At 40.5% G+C, this 19377-nt stretch overlaps 1 protein-coding gene across 1 annotated transcript in view; it reads left to right on the top strand.

Annotated features, from left to right (window-relative positions):
- The window catches only part of LOC122787370 (3 beta-hydroxysteroid dehydrogenase type 7-like), a 241988-nt gene that overhangs the window by 83370 nt on the left and 139241 nt on the right, over positions 1-19377 (top strand). The window contains exons 3-4 of the mRNA XM_044054031.1: positions 15198-15306; positions 18868-18967. Of these exons, the coding sequence (XP_043909966.1) occupies positions 15198-15306; positions 18868-18967 (209 nt within the window). The remainder of the gene's footprint in view (positions 1-15197; positions 15307-18867; positions 18968-19377) is intronic.

Below are 19377 nucleotides of genomic sequence, written 5' to 3'. Positions count from 1 at the left end.
GAGGTGCTCTGCTTGGCATGTATGGGCAGTCTATTCCAGAGTCTGGGGAGTCTCTGGGTCAGGAACCTATCCCTCCAGCATGTTTTGTTTATTGTGATAAGGTTTAGATCCATGGAGTGTGTGGCTCTCAGGGATTGGGATTTCTTTAAGTGTAGCATGTCCAACAGCTCTGGGTTTGACTTGGCCTTTTATGGGTCTAGTCTCTGGGATACATACGTATCTCTCCAGCAGGTCCTGTTTAAATCACAGGCAAGGCTTAAGTTTTTAGAATGATTAATTCTGGTGCTGTTTGTTTTGTGGCTATGCAGGAACTCCCATCCGAGTGGGGTCTGACAATGGCCTGTATGCCAGGCATAGATCTCCCCTCAAAAGCCTGTAGGAGACAGAATACAGGGATAGGGCCTTGAGGTTGTCTACATAGGCTTTTTTACTTATGTCCTGTATTTGTTTTAGTGAAGATCCTCTGTAGACGTTCCAGTTGTTGAATATGCTGGTTAGATACATACCAAAGGGGACATTGTACTCTATGCTAGGTCTGAACAATGACTTCCTTGAACTAAAATGCCATACCTTTGTTTATAAGTTGTACTACATAGAATGATTTTTTCACCACTGTAAACAAGTGATGGTCAAATGCTAGATTGTTAACTATGTGTGTCCCCAAGTCCTTGAGTACTGGATCATCTCTAAGGGATGTGTTGTCAATATGATAGCTCAGTCATATATTTTCTTGGCCCAGGACATATATTAATAAAAATAGTTTTAATTCTCAGCCAACAATGAAGTCTAACGGGCTAGATGAATTAGACATGTTTGAAAAAGCAGAAAACCCGCCCACAACTGAAGGAAGACCAATTTTACAACAACGATCCAATCATGAGGTCGTTAATCGAACAAGAGAAGCTACTGGTAAAATGATTCATGAAGGAGAACATACAAATAGGAACCAGATACCAGTGGCTACACGTATGGGGGCGGGATTATCGGATGAGCAGCAGTCTGTTCGGAATTCAAAATCAAACACCAGGCAGATGGAGGTTTTTTTAAACCTCTCACAACCTATCATACCAAATCTACCGGAGAAAGTGGATGTAAAAGGGCTCTCCCAGTCAAGGGGTTGTTCCAAACAGCGATTCAATGGAATCGGCAGAAAGAGGAAGAGCAGCAGCCCTTTACCGAACAGCAAGCAGGGGCGCAATTGACTGGTAAGCCGGCCTCATCTGTAGTAAATTTATCTACTCTAACTTTGTCTGATGACATCATTAGCCTTTTGAATCAAGGCTTACAATTTATACCGGCTGGTAATGGCACTATTATAGAAGCACTGACTGACCTAAAAGTATTTATTAGGAATGTTAGTTTAAAAATGATGTATGGGGGAGGAAATAATGAAATACATGTTAAACTAAAGAAGAAAAGTACATTTATTCCTAATAATGCTCCCATTCTTAATGCTTTTAGCACTATTTGTGAGAATGAATTGGGACAATTCTATAAAGATGAAATTAAATGTAGAATGAATTCTAGAAAGTTCAGTATGACATATCGTGAACATCTTGCACTGAAAGCTTTGGTCAATAATAATGATATTATTATTAAGCAGGCTGATAAAGGAGGAGCGATAGTCATCATCTTCTTTCGGCTGATGTTCATCGTGTTTCACTGTTGCAGTCATAACTGTAGGGTGCTCCTGCCGGCAGGCAGCCCGAGGTCGGCCAGAATCCCAAAGTCTGGGTCCGGCGTCGGCTGTATAAGCTAGTACCCTGACGTCAGTACGCTCTGGTACATAGCCCTCAGCTGACGCCATCTTCTCCAGTCTTTCTTGCCGTGCGGTGGAAAGCAGCTCGCAAGTCGTTGGTTGGCGATTTTCGAACAGCGTTTTTGGTTGTTGTCGGTCCGAAGTTCTTACTTCTCTTCTCAAAGCTAAGTACCCGTTGGGAATCTTTTTCTTGTTCCTCCGATGTCAGAAAAAGTTAATAATTGTATTACGTGTGGAAAACAAATACCTCATAAAGATTTCCACTCTTACTGTCTACCTTGCTTAGGCCCTGACCACGACGTTTCTTGTTGTCGGTTCTATGCCAGGTTTAATTCTTGTACTATCAAACGCAGGTACGACTGGGCTCTGAATTACTTTGGCAGATGCTTCAATTATAGAATGTCGTCGGACACTACCGGAATTCAAAAGAAGCGCAAAGACAAGGACAGGCCTCCGAGGTCCAAACAGGACTCGTTGCAGCTGGAGCCAGCGTCCGGTTCGGCTGTCATCAGTGAGGCGCTTTTGCAGCCCCTGTCGTCCGCCACTTCTGAACCGATGGCCGATACGGACTCCCATGGGGAGCCATCAAGGCCTTCTATTTTATCTGCTGCAGGACCTTCGGACGTCGCTCCCTCGGATGGGTCCGGAACCGCTGTGCAGGTACCGGCTTCTGAGGGGTATTCAGGCCTACTCACATCACTATTTCAAAGGCAAAGACAAAGACTCCTGTTAAGTCTAAAGCTCCTGCTCAAGCTACTTCTGAATCTACTCCCAGGACACAGAAGCAATTGTTAAGGATGGCTGAAGATTTGCTTACAATGATTAGGGGTTCTCACCCCCCCCCCCCTGAGAAAAGGCCTCGACAGGATGTTCCTATGGATTCCTCTGACCAGGCTTCTATATCTTCTGTCTCTTCCTCTGATCAGGAATATTCTTTTCCTCCTTATGAGGATTCTGATGCTGAGGACTCCTTGCCCTCTGCCTCTCCGCCTGAAGATTTTTCTTTTGGGAAACCTTACATGAGATGAGGGAACATTTTCATTGGGAAGGTCAGGATTATTCTGCTTCCAAGAAGAGGCTTAGAGAATTCCTTCTTCTTTCTCAACATTGGCCTTTGGCTATCCCTCCTGTTCTTGACATTGTGGATGATGCTTTTTCCGAGGCTAATTTGAATCCCGATTCCATGCCTCCTGCTCCCTCTAAGCCTGATAGGTTTTATGGAGTTCCTGAGTCTCATTTGTTCTTATTTAAGAATCCTTCTGCAGATCCTGAAACTATATCTCAGGGTTCTAAGGCTGCTAAAGTTGCTACTTCTAAGAATCCTATTCCCTCTTGAGAAGGATTCTCGTGCCTTAGACAGGTGGGGCAAAAAGGTATATACTTCTGCTACCCTTTCTGTTAGGGCTTTAAATTGCCAGTTTCATATGTTTAAGTATCAGCAATTCCTTTTGTCTGTTTTAAAGCAAAAGCTTGCTTCCCTTCCTGCATGTGCAGAAGATAAGGAACTACGGGATGTATTGCATGCAACTGAACAACTGAACAAACATAGCTTGCATTGTGGTTTTGATGCTTTGGATGCTTCTTGCAGGGCCGCAGCCTCTGGTACTGTTATCAGGAGACATGCTTGGCTTCGTGAGCAAAGTTTACCTGAACAGGTTAAGGCTAAATTATTAGATGCCCCTGTTCAGCATGATGTTCTTTTTGGATCCAAGGCTGAGGAAGTTATTAAAAAGATGGAAGAAAAGGCAAAATCTATGCAAACTGTGAAAGATTTCTTGCAAGTTCAGCCTCCTAGATTTTCCAGGAATTGGCCCTCCAAAAATTGGTCCTTTCCCACGTCTGACAGGCCTCAAAGGGGAAGATATAGACGCTCCAGAGGTCGTGGCCAAGCTCAGGCCTCCTACAGATCGAGACAATGGACTGCTTCTTCACCTAGAAGGGGAGAAGACAGATCCCAATCTCAAAGAAAGCAAACTCAATGACTCTCTCGGTTGAGCTACAGGACCTCTTTACCTTGATGCCCCTCTCGGAGGAAAACTTTCTTTTTTTTACAGAAATTGGACTCATATTACCCAGGACAAATGGGTATTGGACGTGATTTTAAAAGGCTACAAATTCCACTTTCATACCTTGCCAAGGGCTTTCGGTTGGCCAGATCTGCCAAAACATCAATGGTCAGAGGCCTTAAATCAAGTGGATGCTCTTCTGGCCATGAGAGCCATAGAGCCTGTTCCACTCTCAGAGATGGGAAAAGGTTTTTATTCAAGACTGTTTCTGGTTCCAAGAAAACAAAGCTCATGGAGACCTATTCTGGACCTTTCTGTGTTAAACACCTTTTGGAAATTCCAAAATTCAAGATGCTTACTCTGCAGCAGCTGATTCCAATGCTCTCTCAGGATGCCTGGATGGTGACATTGGACCTAAAGGAAGCTTATTTACACATTCCCATCAGGCAGGAATGCAGGAAATTCCTCAGGTTCAAGGCAGGTTCGAGACACTTTCAATTCTCTGTACTGCCCTTTGGTTTATCTACTGCGCCCAGAGTCTTTACCAAGTGCCTGGCACCAGTAGTGGCTTATTGCAGACTCCAGGGGATTCGGATTTACCCCTATTTGGACGACTGCCTTATTCAGGCAGACAGCAAGGATCTTTTACTTCAACATCTGGATTTTGTTCAACATCTTCTCCTACTGGGATTTTCAGTGAACACAATAAAGTCACATTTGATCCCTTCTCAACAAATGGTATTTCTGGGAGCCCTCTTAAATACAACCTTACAAAGGGCCTTCCTCACTACAGAAAAACAAATACAGCTGGCTTCAATTTTCAAGACTTTGGCAACTCTATCTCAGCTCACTGCAAGGAAATTCCTGCAGGCACTGGGCTACATGGCTTCCTGCATTCTGTTGATTCCAAATGCAAGGCTTCATATGAGAAAGCTTCAATGGTATCTGAAAAGTGTATGGTCGCAGCATTACCATGATCTGGACACTCTAATTCCTCTGATCCCCTGCCTCCAGAAGGAGTTCCTTTGGTGGTCCAGGGTGTGTGCTTTAAACGAAGGAAAGCCTTTCCGTCTTCCTCAACCTTCTCAAATCATAACCACGGACGCCTCGGATTATGCTTGGGGAGCACATTTTCTAGGCAATTGCCAGCAGGGAACCTGGACAAAGGATCATCTTCACTGGCACATCAATCTGAAGGAAATGTTGGCAGTTCAAAATGCTCTTCTAGCCTTCAAGAACCTTTTGCATCCAGGGCCTCTCTTGATTTACACAGACAACACCACAGTCATGTGGTACATAAACAAGCAGGGGGGTTCTCATTTGTACCCCCTTTGCAGACTAGCTATGGCTTTATGGGACACAGCTCTAAATCTGAATCTACATCTCCAGGCCCAATTCATACCAGGAGAACAGAATCTCTTAGCAGACAGCCTGAGCAGGAACATTTTAGATCCTCACGAATGGATGCTAGACACCAACTTATTCAACAGGATTACTGCAGTTTGGGGATGCCCCCAGATAGATCTGTTTGCATCCCATCTCAATCATCAGCTGCCTCACTTTTGCTCCAGGTCATTCCACAAAACAGCTTGGAAAGTGGATGCCCTGTCCTTCAGCTGGAGAAACCTTTCGGGATGTGCCTTCCCTCCTCTTCCTCTACTTCCTCGGGTATTACTAAAAATAAAACAGGACAAGCTCAAGTTCCTCATCTTGATTGCTCCAAATTGGCCTCGACAGTTTTGGTATCCAACTTTAAAGCACCTGTTCTTGGAGCCTCCTTGGATTCTCCCTCTGAACCTTTCTCTTCTGTCCCAGCATCAGGGTCAGTTGCTACATTCCAATCTCAAGACCCTTTGCCTGGCAGCTTGGCTCTTCAAAGGAATTTGATTTCTTCTAGTCTTCCCAAACAAGTTTTGGATGTTCTTTTGGAAGCTAGGCGGCCTAGCACTAGGAAATCCTATGCCTCTAAATGGAAGAGATTTTGCATTTGGATGCAGGACCGAGGCTTGGACCCTCTGGTACCTGATCTCTCTTCTATTTTGCTTTACCTTCGGATCTTTTGTCTAATGGACTTTCCTTTTCTTCCATTAAGATTCATGCTTCTGCTATTTCTGCTCATTTCAATACTGATCCCCCTGTTTTTTCTCATCCTTTGGTGAGACAATTCTTGAGAGGGGCTAAGAATTTAAGGCCTCCCAGGACCCCTCCTGTTCCTGCTTGGGATCTTAATTATGTTTTAGAAAATCTTACTTTGCCTCCTTTTGAGCCTGCTGCATCTTCAGATATTAAGTTTTTATCTTGGAAGACAGTTCTTTTGTTAGCTTTGACTTCTGCCAGAAGGGTCTCAGAGTTGCAAGCTCTCATGGCTGTGGAACCATATCTTATTTTCCACCAGGACAGAGTATCCTTGAGGACCAGTCCTACTTTCATGCCTAAGGTGATTTCGAAAGTGGCTTTAAATCAAACAATTCACCTTCCTACCTTCTTTCCAAATCCTCAGAATAAAGGGGAAAGGATTTTGCATTCCTTGGACGTGCACAGACTGTTAAGATTTTATTTGGACAAGACTAAAGAGTTCAGAAAATCTAACCAATTGTTTGTTTCTTTTGCCTCCATTTCTCTTGGAAAGGCTATTTCCAAATGGATTTCTTATGGAATAAGATTTTGTTACACTCATCATGGCAAACAGTTTCCAGGTACTATGAGAAGTCATTCTACTAGAGCAGCTGCTACTTCTACAGCTTTTCTCAGGGGAGTTCCTACCAAGGATATCTTGGAAGCTGCCACTTGGAGTTCTGTGCATACTTTTTCCAAGCACTACAATCTCCCTTTGTATTCTAAGACCAGGGCAGGCTTTGCCTCTGCTGTTTTGCAGGGTCTTCTTGCTGCCCCTTTTTCTGTCTAAACCTCCTCCCTTTTTTCACTGCTTTGGGATTCCACCCTACAGTTATGACTGCAACAGTGAAACACGATGAACATAGTACAGTTGTGTACACCTACCATAAATGTAGATGTTCGAGTGTCTTCACTGTTGCAGTCGGTGTTTCCCTCCCTCCTATCCCTTATTGGGGACTTCTGACATCTAGGGCAAGAAAGGCTGGAGAAGATGGCGTCGGTTGAGGGCTATGTACCAGAGCGTACTGACGTCAGGGTACTAGCTTATACAGCCGACGCCGGACCCAGACTTTGGGATTCTGGCCGACCTCGGGCTGCCTGCCGGCAGGAGCACCCTACAGTTATGACTGCAACAGTGAAGACACTCGCACATCTACATTTATGGTAGGTGTACACAACTGTACTTTCCCATTAGAGGTCGCCACAGCAGATCACCCGTTTCCATTTCTTCCTGTCCTCTGCATCATGCTTTGTCACACCAACCACCTGCATGTCCTCTCTCACCACATCCATAAACCTTATCTTAGGCCTTCCTCTTTTCCTGTTACCTGGTAGCTTCATCCTTAGCATCTTTTTCCCAATATACTCAGCATCCCTCCTCAGCACATGTCCAAACCAACGTAATCGTGCCTCTCTGGCTTTGTCTCCAAACCTTCCAACCTGGGCTGACCCTCTAATATACTTATTCCTAATCCTGTCCACCCTCATCACACCCATTGCAAATCTTAACATCTTTAACTCTGCCACGTCAAGCTCTGACTCCTGCCTTTTTGTCAGTGCCCCTGTCTCCAACCCATGTAACATAGCTGGTCTCACTACCCCCTTGTAGACCTTCCTTTCCACTCTTACTGGTACTCGTCTGTCACAAATCACTGCTGACACTCTTCTCCACCCACTCCATCCTGCCTGTACTCTCTTCTTCACCTCTCTTCCACACTCACCGTTACTCTGAACTATTGACCCCAAGTATTTAAACTCATCCACCTTTGCCACCTCTACTCCTTGCATCCTCACCATTCCTCTATCCTTCCTCTCATTCGCACACACATATTCTGTCTTAGTCCTGCTGACCTTCATTCCTCTTCTCTCTAGAGCATATCTCCATCTCTCCAGGGTCTCCTCCACCTGTTCCCTACTCTCACTACAGATCACAATGTCATCTGCAAACATCATAGTCCACGGGGACTCCTGTTTGATCTCGTCTGTCAACCTGTCCATCACCATTGCAAATAAGAAAGGGCTCAGAGCTTATCCTTGATGTAACCCCACCTCCACCTTAAATGCATCTGTCATTCCCACCGCAGACCTCACCTGTGTCACACTACCCTCGTACATATCCTGTACCACTCTTACATACTTTTCTGACACTCCTGACTTCCTCATACAATACCACAACTCCTCTCTAGGCACCCTGTCATATGCTTTCTCTAAGTCTACAAAAACACAATGCAACTCCTTCTGACCTTCTCTGTACTTCTCCGTCAACACTCTCAGAGTAAAGATCGCATCTGTAGTTCTCTTTCCTGGCATGAAACCATACTGCTGATCACTAATCATCACATCCCTTCTTAACCTTGCTTCCACTACTCTTTCCCATAACTTCATGCTGTGACTGATCAATTTTATCCCTCCGTAGTTACTACAGCTCTGCACACCACCCTTATTCTTAAAAATCAGTACCAAAACACTTTTTCTCCATTCCTCAGGCATCCTATCACTTTCCAAGATTTCATTAAACAATCTGGTTAAAAACTCCACTGCCATTTCACCTAAACACCTCCATGCTTCCACAGGTATGTCATCTGGACCAACAGCCTTTCCATTCTTCATCCTCTTCATAGCTATCCTTACTTCCTCCTTGCTAATCCATTGTACTTCATGATCCACTATCCCCACATCATCCAACCTTCTCTCCCTCTCATTTTATTCATTCATCAACCCCTCAAAGTACTCTTTCCATCTCCTCAACACACTCTCCTCGCTTGAGTATGTTTCCTTCATTATCCTTTATCACCTTTACCTGCTGCACATCTTTCCTAGCTCAGTCTAGCCAATCGGTACAGGTCCTTTTCTCCCTCCTTAGTGTCCAACCTTTCATACAACTCTTCATACGCCTTATCCTTTGCCACCTCTCTCTTTCCCATGCACCTCATCTCCTTATACTCCTGTCTACTTTCTTCATCTCTGTGATAATCCCACTTCTTTTTTGCCAACCTCTTTCTCTGTATACTCTCCTGTACTTCCTCATTCCATCACCATGTCTCCTTGTCGTCCTTCCTCTGTCCAGATGTGATACCAAGCACCTTTCTAGCTGTCTCCCTTACTAGCTCTACTGTAGTTACCCAGCTATTTGGTAACTCTTCACTGCCACCCAGTGCCTGCCTTAACTCATCCCTGAACTCCACCTCACAATTACCCTTTTTCAATTTCCACCACTTGATCCTTGGTGCTGCCCTCACACTCCTCTTCTTCTTGATAACCAACGTCATCCTATAAACCACTATCCTATGCTGCCTAATGACACTTTCTCCGGTCACCACTTTACAGTCTCCAATCTCCTTCAAACTGGCCCTCCTACATAAGATGTAATCCACCTGTGTGCATCTTCCTCCACTCTTGTATGTCACCCTATGCTCCTCCCTCTTGTTAAAATACGTATTCACCACAGCCATGTCCATCCTTTTTGCAAAATCCACTACCATCTGACCTTCTGCATTCCTTTGTTTAACACCATAACTACCCATCACTTCCTCATCCCCTCTGTTCCCTTCACCAACATGCCCATTGAAATCTGCTGCAATCACCACTCTCTCACCCTTGGGTACAGTCATCACCACTTCATCCAATTCACTCCAAATTTTTCTTTCTCATCTATTGCACACCCAACTTGTGGAGCATACACACTAACAACATTCATCATTACACCATCAATTTCCAGCTTCATAAACATCACTCTATCCGACACTCTTTTCACCTCCAAAACACTCTCAGCATACTGTTCCTTCAGAATAACTCCTACGCCATTTCTCCTCCCATCCACACCATGATAAAACAATTTGAACCCACCTCCGATACACCTAGCCTTACTCCCCTTCCATCTGGTCTCTTGCACACACAATATACCAACCTTCCTTCTGTCCATCATATTAGCTAGCTCTCTCCCTATACCAGTCATACTGCCAACATTCAAATTTCCGACCCTCACTTCCACAGTCCTAACCTTTCTCCTCTCCTTTTGCCTTCGGCCATGTCTTCCGCCTCTTCTCTTCCTTCGGCCAACAGTAGCCCAAATTCTGCCAGCACCCTGTAGGCTAATAGTACTGGTGGCGGTCGTTGTTAATCCGGGCCTCGACCGATCCGGTATAAAAATTTTTCTTGGTGACTGCATGAAATGTTTTGGCGAAGTTTTACGCCGGATGCCCTTCCTGACGCAACCCTCCCCATTTATCCGGGCTTGGGACTGGCACAAAGAAATGCACTGGCTTGTGCATCCCCAGTGACTGTGTTAAAGGAGGAGCGATAGTGATTTTTGATAAAGAAAAGTATAATATGCTAATGCACGAATTCTTGAATGATGAAAAAACATTCAAAGAAATTTCATATGCTGAAGTTAGTAAAATTATTAGTGATGTTAATATGTTCATCTATGACCTACAGGCACAGGGTGATATTTCTTTAGAACTCTTCAACTTTATGACAGTATCAACCCCGGTAATGCCAATAATCTACGGAATACCCAAGTTGCACAAATCCTTGACGGTACCACCAATGAGACCTATAGTGTCGGGAAGGGGCTGGTCAGCGGAGCCCCTTTCCGTATTTATTCAAGAGAAGTTAAGTAAATACTTAAAACTATGTCCAAGCTGTATAAAAGATACAGGTGATTTCTTAAAGAAACTGTATCAATGGTATAATAACAATAAGAATAGTGAGTTTGTTATGGTAACCATGGACACAGCTTCCCTCTTTACTGTTATACCTAACCACTATGGAATTGATGCCATTCATGAATTTTTTGTGTGCCAATTCAGATATGAGAGGGAGAGATATTGAAGTTATATGTAGTGCAATAGAAATTGTAATAGAGAGTAATGTTTTTTTGTTTAACAATCTTATTTGCAACTTTCAAGTGTAGCCATGGGTACTCCCATGGCCAACACATATGCTAACATTGTGCTTAATCAATGGGAGATGCAATATATTTTTAATGAAAATAATAGATATAAAAATAATATACTTTTTTTACCAGCGCTTTGTGGATGATAGTTTTTTTCTATGGTAGGGAAATGAACAAGTTGGATGACTTTGTCCTTTATTTAAGTAATACAACCAATTTTTTAAAGTTTTCTATTAATTTTTCTAGAACTAAGATATCCTTCTTGGATGTTGAATTATACAAAGGCAGTAATAATAATTTGGAAATGTGTGTATAAGAAAAATGTACAGGTGAATAGATATACACATGCAAAGAGCATGCACGCACGTCATATATTTAAAGGGATTGTTAAAAGCCAACTGTTAAGAGCTAATCGACTTAATACGGAAAAAAATAAATGTCAGCAACAAATGGACTTATTTGTCATGAATTTTATACTAGAGGTTATAATATGAGGTATATTAATGAAATAAGGGAGAATGTTTTAAATAATACAGATACTTATGCATCCCCCTTTTTTACTGAATGTACAACTTCAGAAGTTACAAATGATGGCTCAGATAATATACTGAGATATATAACTACGTACAATAATATGACAAAATATGTTGAATTAACAATTAGAAAGAACTGGTGCATTTTAATGGCTCAGCCGGAACTAGGAAAACTACTAGGCTGCAAGCCCAGATTTTCGTATAAAAATAAGCAGAACTTAAAGAAAAAGTTATGCTATAAAGATTTTGAGACTAGTTGCTTACGAGTAACATCTTTTAAATTTGGTACGGTACTGTCATGCCTGTAGTTGTTGTACAGACATCTGTACAAATAAAGTATTCACACATCCAGTAAATAAGATAAAATATGATATGAGGTGTCAGGCAACTTGTAGAAGCATTATGGTTATTTACCTGGCTATGTGCACACACTGCACGAGTTTTTATGTGGGAAAATGCTCTAGAGCTTTGAAAGATCGTATAATTGAGCACAAGTCCGAAATGAGGAGAAATCTATCTTCTAATGCCTTGGTACAGCATAGGACTGAGAAGGATACAATGCATAATTTTTAAATTTAAAGTTCTTGAAATAGTGAATAAGAGCCTGAGGTTAGGAGATTTGATTAACTTGCTAGATATTGCTGAATACAAATGGATTACAAGGCTGCATGCAGACACGAAACCTATTAAACTATTAAACCCATACTTGAATTTAGACGAAAGCAGTATCATTAAAATAAAAATAAATAAAATGTAAATTGATATTTAATATTTTATTCTATGGATTTATATTTGATTATATTATTAGTTTGTTCAATTATGAGAACTTATTTTATGTAAGGTTTGTGCTTTTAAATTTAAATTGATGTGTTTTTACTTTCATAGGTCGGCTGTGTCATATGGTTGTTATAAATTTGTATATATGTATATGTAATGAATATATTAATTGTTTTACTGACACTGAAGAAGGGTTATTCCTGAAAGCTTTGTTTGTTCATTAAAGTGAATTTTTTCTTATTCGTGTTGTTCTTTGTCAATATGATAGTTACCAGGAATGGATGACTTCCCAAAGGATACTATTATGTATTTCTTGGCATTTAGTTTTAGTCCATGGCTCTGACACCAGTTGTTTGTCTGTGTCAGCCCTCCTGGAGAACATTTGTGTCAGTGTGAGATTCAATGATGGCTCCTAATTTGCAATCATCTGCAAATTTAGTCAGCCAGAGACCACTGACATTGGCCTTGACTTCTGAGAAGTAAATGCAAAAAGGAGCGGTCTAAGGACTGATACCTAAGGGACTCCACTTGTGACTGGCCTCTTTGTAGAGGTGGACTCCCCACTTCTAACTTTCTGGGTCCTGTCTGTGAGCCAGTTGGCTATCCACCAGGTGACATATGGGTTTGCACCTAACCTCTTGAGTTTGTCAACAATGCCAGAGTGGGGTATTGTGTCAGAATATCAAACTGAACATCCAGAGTAAGACGCAGTGAAATCAAGGGCCATATTGTTCATAGGTAGGTACAAGGATAGCTGCCTTTGTGGGCCATTTTAAGCACAGACAACTTCCCTTGGTGAGAATCAAAGCCTTTACCTCTTGCCTAGGAGGTAAACACCTTAACCATTATGCCAACCCAGAATTATCCAAACTACCTAAAAGTAGGAAAGATGTTCCTATTTTTGAGCCTTTGTCCCCCTTTTATTTTAGGTGTTATCAAGATTTTTGAGCTAAGAGGTTGAAAGGTATACATACCTCATCTACTGCTGGCACTGCTCTAGCAAGCTCACACTCTGTCTTTCTCACAAACACACTTTGTTTCAAGCACGCATACACTTATACACGCAAGCATAAACACACACACACTTTCCTTTTTTTTCTCTTTTTTAATGTCTCTCAATTTTCTGCTTGTTAAACAACAAAATCACAACTTAGCGAGTTTAAATTATAAGTTTGATCAGTCGCTCTCTCTCTCTCTCTCTCTCTCACACACACGCACACGCACACACACACACACACACACATGCTTCTCAATTTTTTTTCTTTTATTTGTTTAATTTTACACTCGCTAAACAGTAAAAGTGCTGCTTAATGAATGTAAAATAATGATGGCTGTTAGCTTTTTTTACATTTCGAGCTCCACGGCAGCTTAATATACTGTATTAAAGCTGTGGACTCATTTTTCATAGGGCATTACCTGTACATTAACACCCTACTGAAGAACGTTCATTCTCTAGTCAAGGTGGCATTGTACTGGTCACCCGTTCTCTAATATGTATTAGAGAGCGGGAGAAGAGTATTATCTTCATCCTGATTAGAGAACAAACATCCTCCAACAGGATGTTAATGTACAAGTAGTACCCACTAAAACAAAAAGTCCACTGCTTCACAGCATGCTTGGACAAAAAAAAAAGACATGAAATGGCCTCTGCATTTTACACTCAATAAAAGCGCTTTTGCAGTTTATCAAATATACATTTTTTTTAAAAAAGTACACAAAGAAAAAGGTATAATGTTACTTTTTTTCATGGCCTTTTCAAATAATATATATTCTGACTTAAATAGAACCATTAATGGAACAGAAATTAATAATCTTTTGAATATAATTAAGGATCTCAGAAAAGGGCAGTTTTTGTTAATGTATTTTACCATGAGAATGAATGTGTGTGTTTTTTTTTTTTGTGTGTGTGTATGTGTGTGACTCTTCTGCATGGAGACGTGTGAATGGGCGTACCTTCGTTGAAGGTTGTTCATCAGGGCTGGTAACTCGCCACGTAAAAATCAAATACCAGTCATTAGCAGACCGGACTTCCGCTGTGGCGACCCCTAACCGGGAAAAGCTGAAAGACACAACAACGTGTGTGACTGTGCATATGAAAGAGAGAGACAGAGTGAAGGAGAGCATTAGGGACAGAGATGGTGACAGTACATACCAACTTTTTTTTAACTGTAGCAGACAGTCTATCAGCATGCATTGCCTAAAGAATAAGAATTGCGAAATGCTAATGTCTGGCATTAATGATTAACTTTAATCTTCAGTGATTTGCTAACAAATCAATTATTCTATGAGGGTGAGGGACAGGGCAGAACCATGCTGCAAAATCAGGGGCACTTGAGGCATGGGGGTTGCAATGCCTTGCATTTTGTGTGTGTGTGTGTATGTGTGTGTGTTAGTAATTTGCTGCATTTTGTGGGTAGTTCAGTGGGTTGAAGCTATGAATGACTAACAGGCTTTACCATTGAGTCATGAGTTTCATTGCTTGTGTGTTTCCACTTACATATGGTATAAAATTAAGTAAGTTATTTAGTCAAACCAGTGATCTGTCAGGTTTGAAGAAACAGTAGTTCTAATCTTTAGGCTTACCAGGTTCCAGGTTAAACATTTGTCATATAAAAATAATAAATATTGACTTCCGAGATGGATGATTTTAACTCTGGAAAAGTCTGTTTCACAAGAAAATAGCCCTTTCACACTGAGATCTCCCCACAAAAGTTTTAAATATTTTGTTTTCTCAAAGAAACAACATTCAAGGGTTAATGCAGATATGTAGGAAAATGGTAAGTTCAACATCCTTAAAAAATTGAAATGTGGTTCTTCCATTTTTGAGAAATCAGCTGGATATATTTTCTGATATCTTGACATTAGTTACAAGATTCTTTACATTTGCAAATCCTTCATTTTATTGTATTATCCTATTTATTTATCTGTAATTTGTTCAGGATGACTATTAGATTGCACAGTTTGTCTTGTATATTATTTATTTATTGCTGTTCTTTGTGTGTCAGTATTATTGTGTGTCATTGTTGACATAACTCAGCTCTGCATCATATGGAAAGCAAACGCTGTTCTATTTCTGCAGCATTGTGTCTGATGTTGTATGTGTTTTACAGGAACCAGAAATGTACTGAAGGCCTGCTCTGTCTTGAATATACAGTACTTGGTCTACACCAGCTCAATTGCAGCTTTAGGTCCCAATACAAAAGGAGAACCACTTAAAAGGTAAATATTTATGGTCAACTTTAACATAAAAGACTGTAAAATATATGTATATATATATATATATATATATATATATATATATATATATATATATATATATATTTTTTTTTTTTTTTTTTCTTTCCAAGCACGTAAAGAGCTGTTTTCATAAGGTAAATTTAATGTCAGTGTCCACCTTTCTCTACACTTTAAGTAGTATGAACATCAATAACAATTCTGGCCTTCAAGATAGACAAAGTAAGTGGTTGTCTAGGGTGTCAAACATAGTGAGGGTCACATTTCTTTCATGTGGGTTGCAGAAAGTTTGCAGTGGTGGGTATTATGTGAAGCTTATTTAGGTACTGAAAGACATGCATACATTCAAAGACTGCTCTTGCCACACTGGGTGCATTGTCAAAGAAAGGGCAACTCAAATTCTATTGAAAAATGAAACAAGTAAGAAAATATTAATATCCTCGAACTGCTAATATAACATGGGATGCAGGAAGGAATGGGTCCGTCAGAAATCACTGCTGGAACTCGGATCCATGGCTCAGATAGTAAACCTTTCCCTGGCTGCCTGCCATTCCCCACTTCTCTGTAATAACTCTGACCCTTCTCATCTGTTTGATAAGGTACATAAGTTTACACAACAATGTTCATTGGCCCAGGGGCCATTCAAAGAACACTGACTCAGTAAAATGAGAAACATTGGTTCCCATCCATGAGTCTGGTGTAGATTTGAACTCAGATAAACTTGTAGCTATTGGCATAATGGTTAAGATGTTTACCTCACAGACACATGATACAAACTTTATCACCTTTGATCACTGTCTGGTTATTGGCTAGGAATATAATATTCTACTGACAAACATGGGGGGAGGGGCAGATCTGATCATAAGGCAGTATTGCTTGAAATAAAAATTAAATCCAGGGATCCAGCAGAAACAAAAACCTGTAGGAATTATTCCAAGGCTAACCCGCTCTACTAAGCAACACCTTGGCTAAATTCCAAGCACCCCCAACGCAGTAAACACCATCGCATATGGTCAGCTATTTCCAAAATCTCTGTACAGCCATATTGATAACGGTATAGAGTGAGCTGTGCCCACTTGTATTAAAAATAAGACAAACTCACAAGACAAGCCACCATGGTGGAATCAAAATATCAAAAGGTTATTCAACAAAATAAAAAAATCTTGGCCAAGCATAGGAGGAACAAAACCATACATACTAAAAGCCCCCTGACCAATCTAAACAGGCAGTTAAGAAGGTTAATTAATACTTCAAAGGCTAAATTTGAAGAAAAATATAGCTTTTCAGGCAAAGGACATCCACAAAGCTTTAACAGATATGTTATTAATCTCTGGGGAAATGTGCAACAATGTGCAGAACTTATTGTAAATGGCATCAGTGATCCTGAGACCATTGCCAACTTTTGGCTGACAGGCTCTGCCCAGATTTCTTACCCTACCCCCCCCCCCCCCCCAATAGTGCAAAAGCAATACTGTATACCACAATTCCTCCAACCATTATTGGGGCACAAGTCATCAGTGCACTTTGCAAGGCCAAAAACACTGCATTGATGAGCCCCCATATCATGTTGGGATGCTTAATAAACAGCATGAAACATGACCTCTCTGGTCCACTTGAATCACTTTTCAACTGGAGTCTGCTGTCAGGTTTTGTGCCTAAGGCATGGAAGATGGCTACAGTCCCCCACACAAAGGCGGTCCAACCACTGATCCGGGTAACTACAGGCCCATAAATCTGACCAGCCTCATATGTAAGGCCATGGAAGGAATCATCATAGACAACATAAATGAGGACATAGGTGCAAATGTTGGACCCATCACAGTTCAGCTTTGTTAATGGAAGGTCATGCCTATTAAATGTCAGTGAAGATGAAAACAATGCACTAGCTAGACACAGTATTTGTTGTAGCACTTTTCATAAATGTTCCTTCTTGGTAGTAGAAATAATTGATCATTCACATTTTATAGATGTATAAAATAACTATTAGAATTCTTAGAGTTGAAGTGGCAAGTCTTTCTGTGAGCCGACGTGGAACTTGGTATTAATGAGGCACAATCTGTTAGACTTTGTTAAAATACAAAATTATTTAAACTGTACGATTTCATTATTTTTCTTCTGTTTTTATCAGTATTAAACTTTGAGAAGTTATGTATAGCTTTAACATAAGAGTTACGTTCATAAATATTAATTACATTTTTAATATATGAACTGTTTTTATTGGATGTTTCTCTGTGGCGTCTTTTTTGTATTTAAGCTGCTTGTTTTTTTGTTTGATTATTTCTGATGAAGTTCTAATAAGTAAATAGAATGAAAGCACTCAAACAGTTCTTGTATTGTGTTTTTTTAAGCTAGATTGTTACCAAACTTTGTGCCTACTGCTGTTACTTGAGTTTTTGAAGTTTATCAATTACGATTAATACATTCTGTTGCATAATTTATATTTTATATCTGTATACTTTTATCTGCTCCTGGGTCACGGCTTAAAATGCTCTGTCTGGATCTGACTATAAAGTCTCTGAAGTGATTAAGCAAATAAAATTATTCTGGCTGCCTTTCTGTCTCTATCTCACCCTGATTCCTGCTTTTCTGATTCCAATTCTCTGTATTATTTCTGCCACACTAGTAAAAAATGATTGCTCTTCTTTGTAAGATCACATCAGCCTTCTCATTAACCTCTACCTTTGCCAGATCTTGCTTGCAGTAGTTGCTGGCCCCACCTCTGTACTCATCGGCTGGCACCTTTTCTTTTGTTTTTGCTGTCTTCCATATCCTTCATTGCTCAAATCTCTTACTGCTACTGTTTTTGCCATCGGCCTTCACAGTGCAATACTTTCCTTTTAATCCTCTCTGTCTCTACATATTCATGAAAACATGTCCCTTTCAGCCCCCGAGCTGTCCCATAAACTAATCCTTATTGTAGTGCAGAGTTCCAGTGTCATCCATTTCCATCATGTAATCATGGTCTGTGTGTGCAAATCTCTCATTTTGCAGAAGACTTGTTGCATTTCTTTTCAGGGTCATGATCATACATTTTGTTGATACCATTTACAACAGCAGTGTTTTATTGCTGTTCATGCGTGCACTTCCTCCCTTATGTACAGTGTTATTGCTGTGTGTAACTTAAGTTTTATTGTCTGGTGTTCACAGAATTTTTGAATCTTCACATCTCCCTGGGGAAAAAAAAGAAACCCTCACTGTTCTATTTTGATGACCCCGTTATCAATTTTCAGTTGATCTCATAGCAATATTGGTAGCACAATCTTGTTTGTGACTTAATATCTGTATATACATGAGACAGAAAATACTAGACTGCAGCTGGAAAAAATGGCAAAGGGCCTAAAGGCATCTGTGCCTCATTTAAGTTTAAGAAATGTGGTGTTACTGCAAAAAAACAAGTCTCATGTGAGCCATTTCATTAGCCATGTGTCACCATTAATGAATTTGAATGCATCTTCTGTCAGCAAAAACAAATACAAAAATTATAAAGGTATTCTGTACTTTCAAACTACGTTTCTGATTGTATTGTTTCAATTATGTTTTCTTAAGAGGGACAGAAGAAAGTCTGTATACGGGTGAACTACTGCTGAATTATGGAAAAACTAAAGCCATAGCTGAAAAACTGGTCCTCGGTGCCAATGGAACACAGGTACAAATACCACTGTTAGCTAAAGAAAACATGAGGTGACACTTTCTGTAGTGAGCAGACGGTGCATAGATAAGAATTAATGTTATGCATCTGTGACGCACACTCTTGCATATTATTAGTGTTTGCCAGTAACCGTCTTCAAGGTATTAATGTATTAATCTGAGTACTTTATTCTAAAAAGCATTTGTACAAAAAGAAATACGTTTGTGTTTCCATGTAATCCCTAATGTAACAAGAATAATTACAGAAACTATTGCTTTTACTTGAGCATCAGATTTTGCTGGTTCCCCATCCTTATCCCATATTTCTACCATGAACTCATTAAATTCTTCTTTAACCCAATTCAGTTTGGTTCCGCCCTTCACTGCTGTACACAAACCTCTGTATTCAATTATCTTTTCATCACTTAA

Source organism: Protopterus annectens, chromosome 13.part0, assembly GCF_019279795.1.
Source record: "Protopterus annectens isolate FY-2018-M chromosome 13.part0, PAN1.0, whole genome shotgun sequence".
NCBI lineage: Eukaryota > Metazoa > Chordata > Ceratodontiformes > Protopteridae > Protopterus > Protopterus annectens.
Note: the sequence above shows the minus strand (reverse complement) of the source record. Positions and strands in the feature narration are given on the sequence as shown.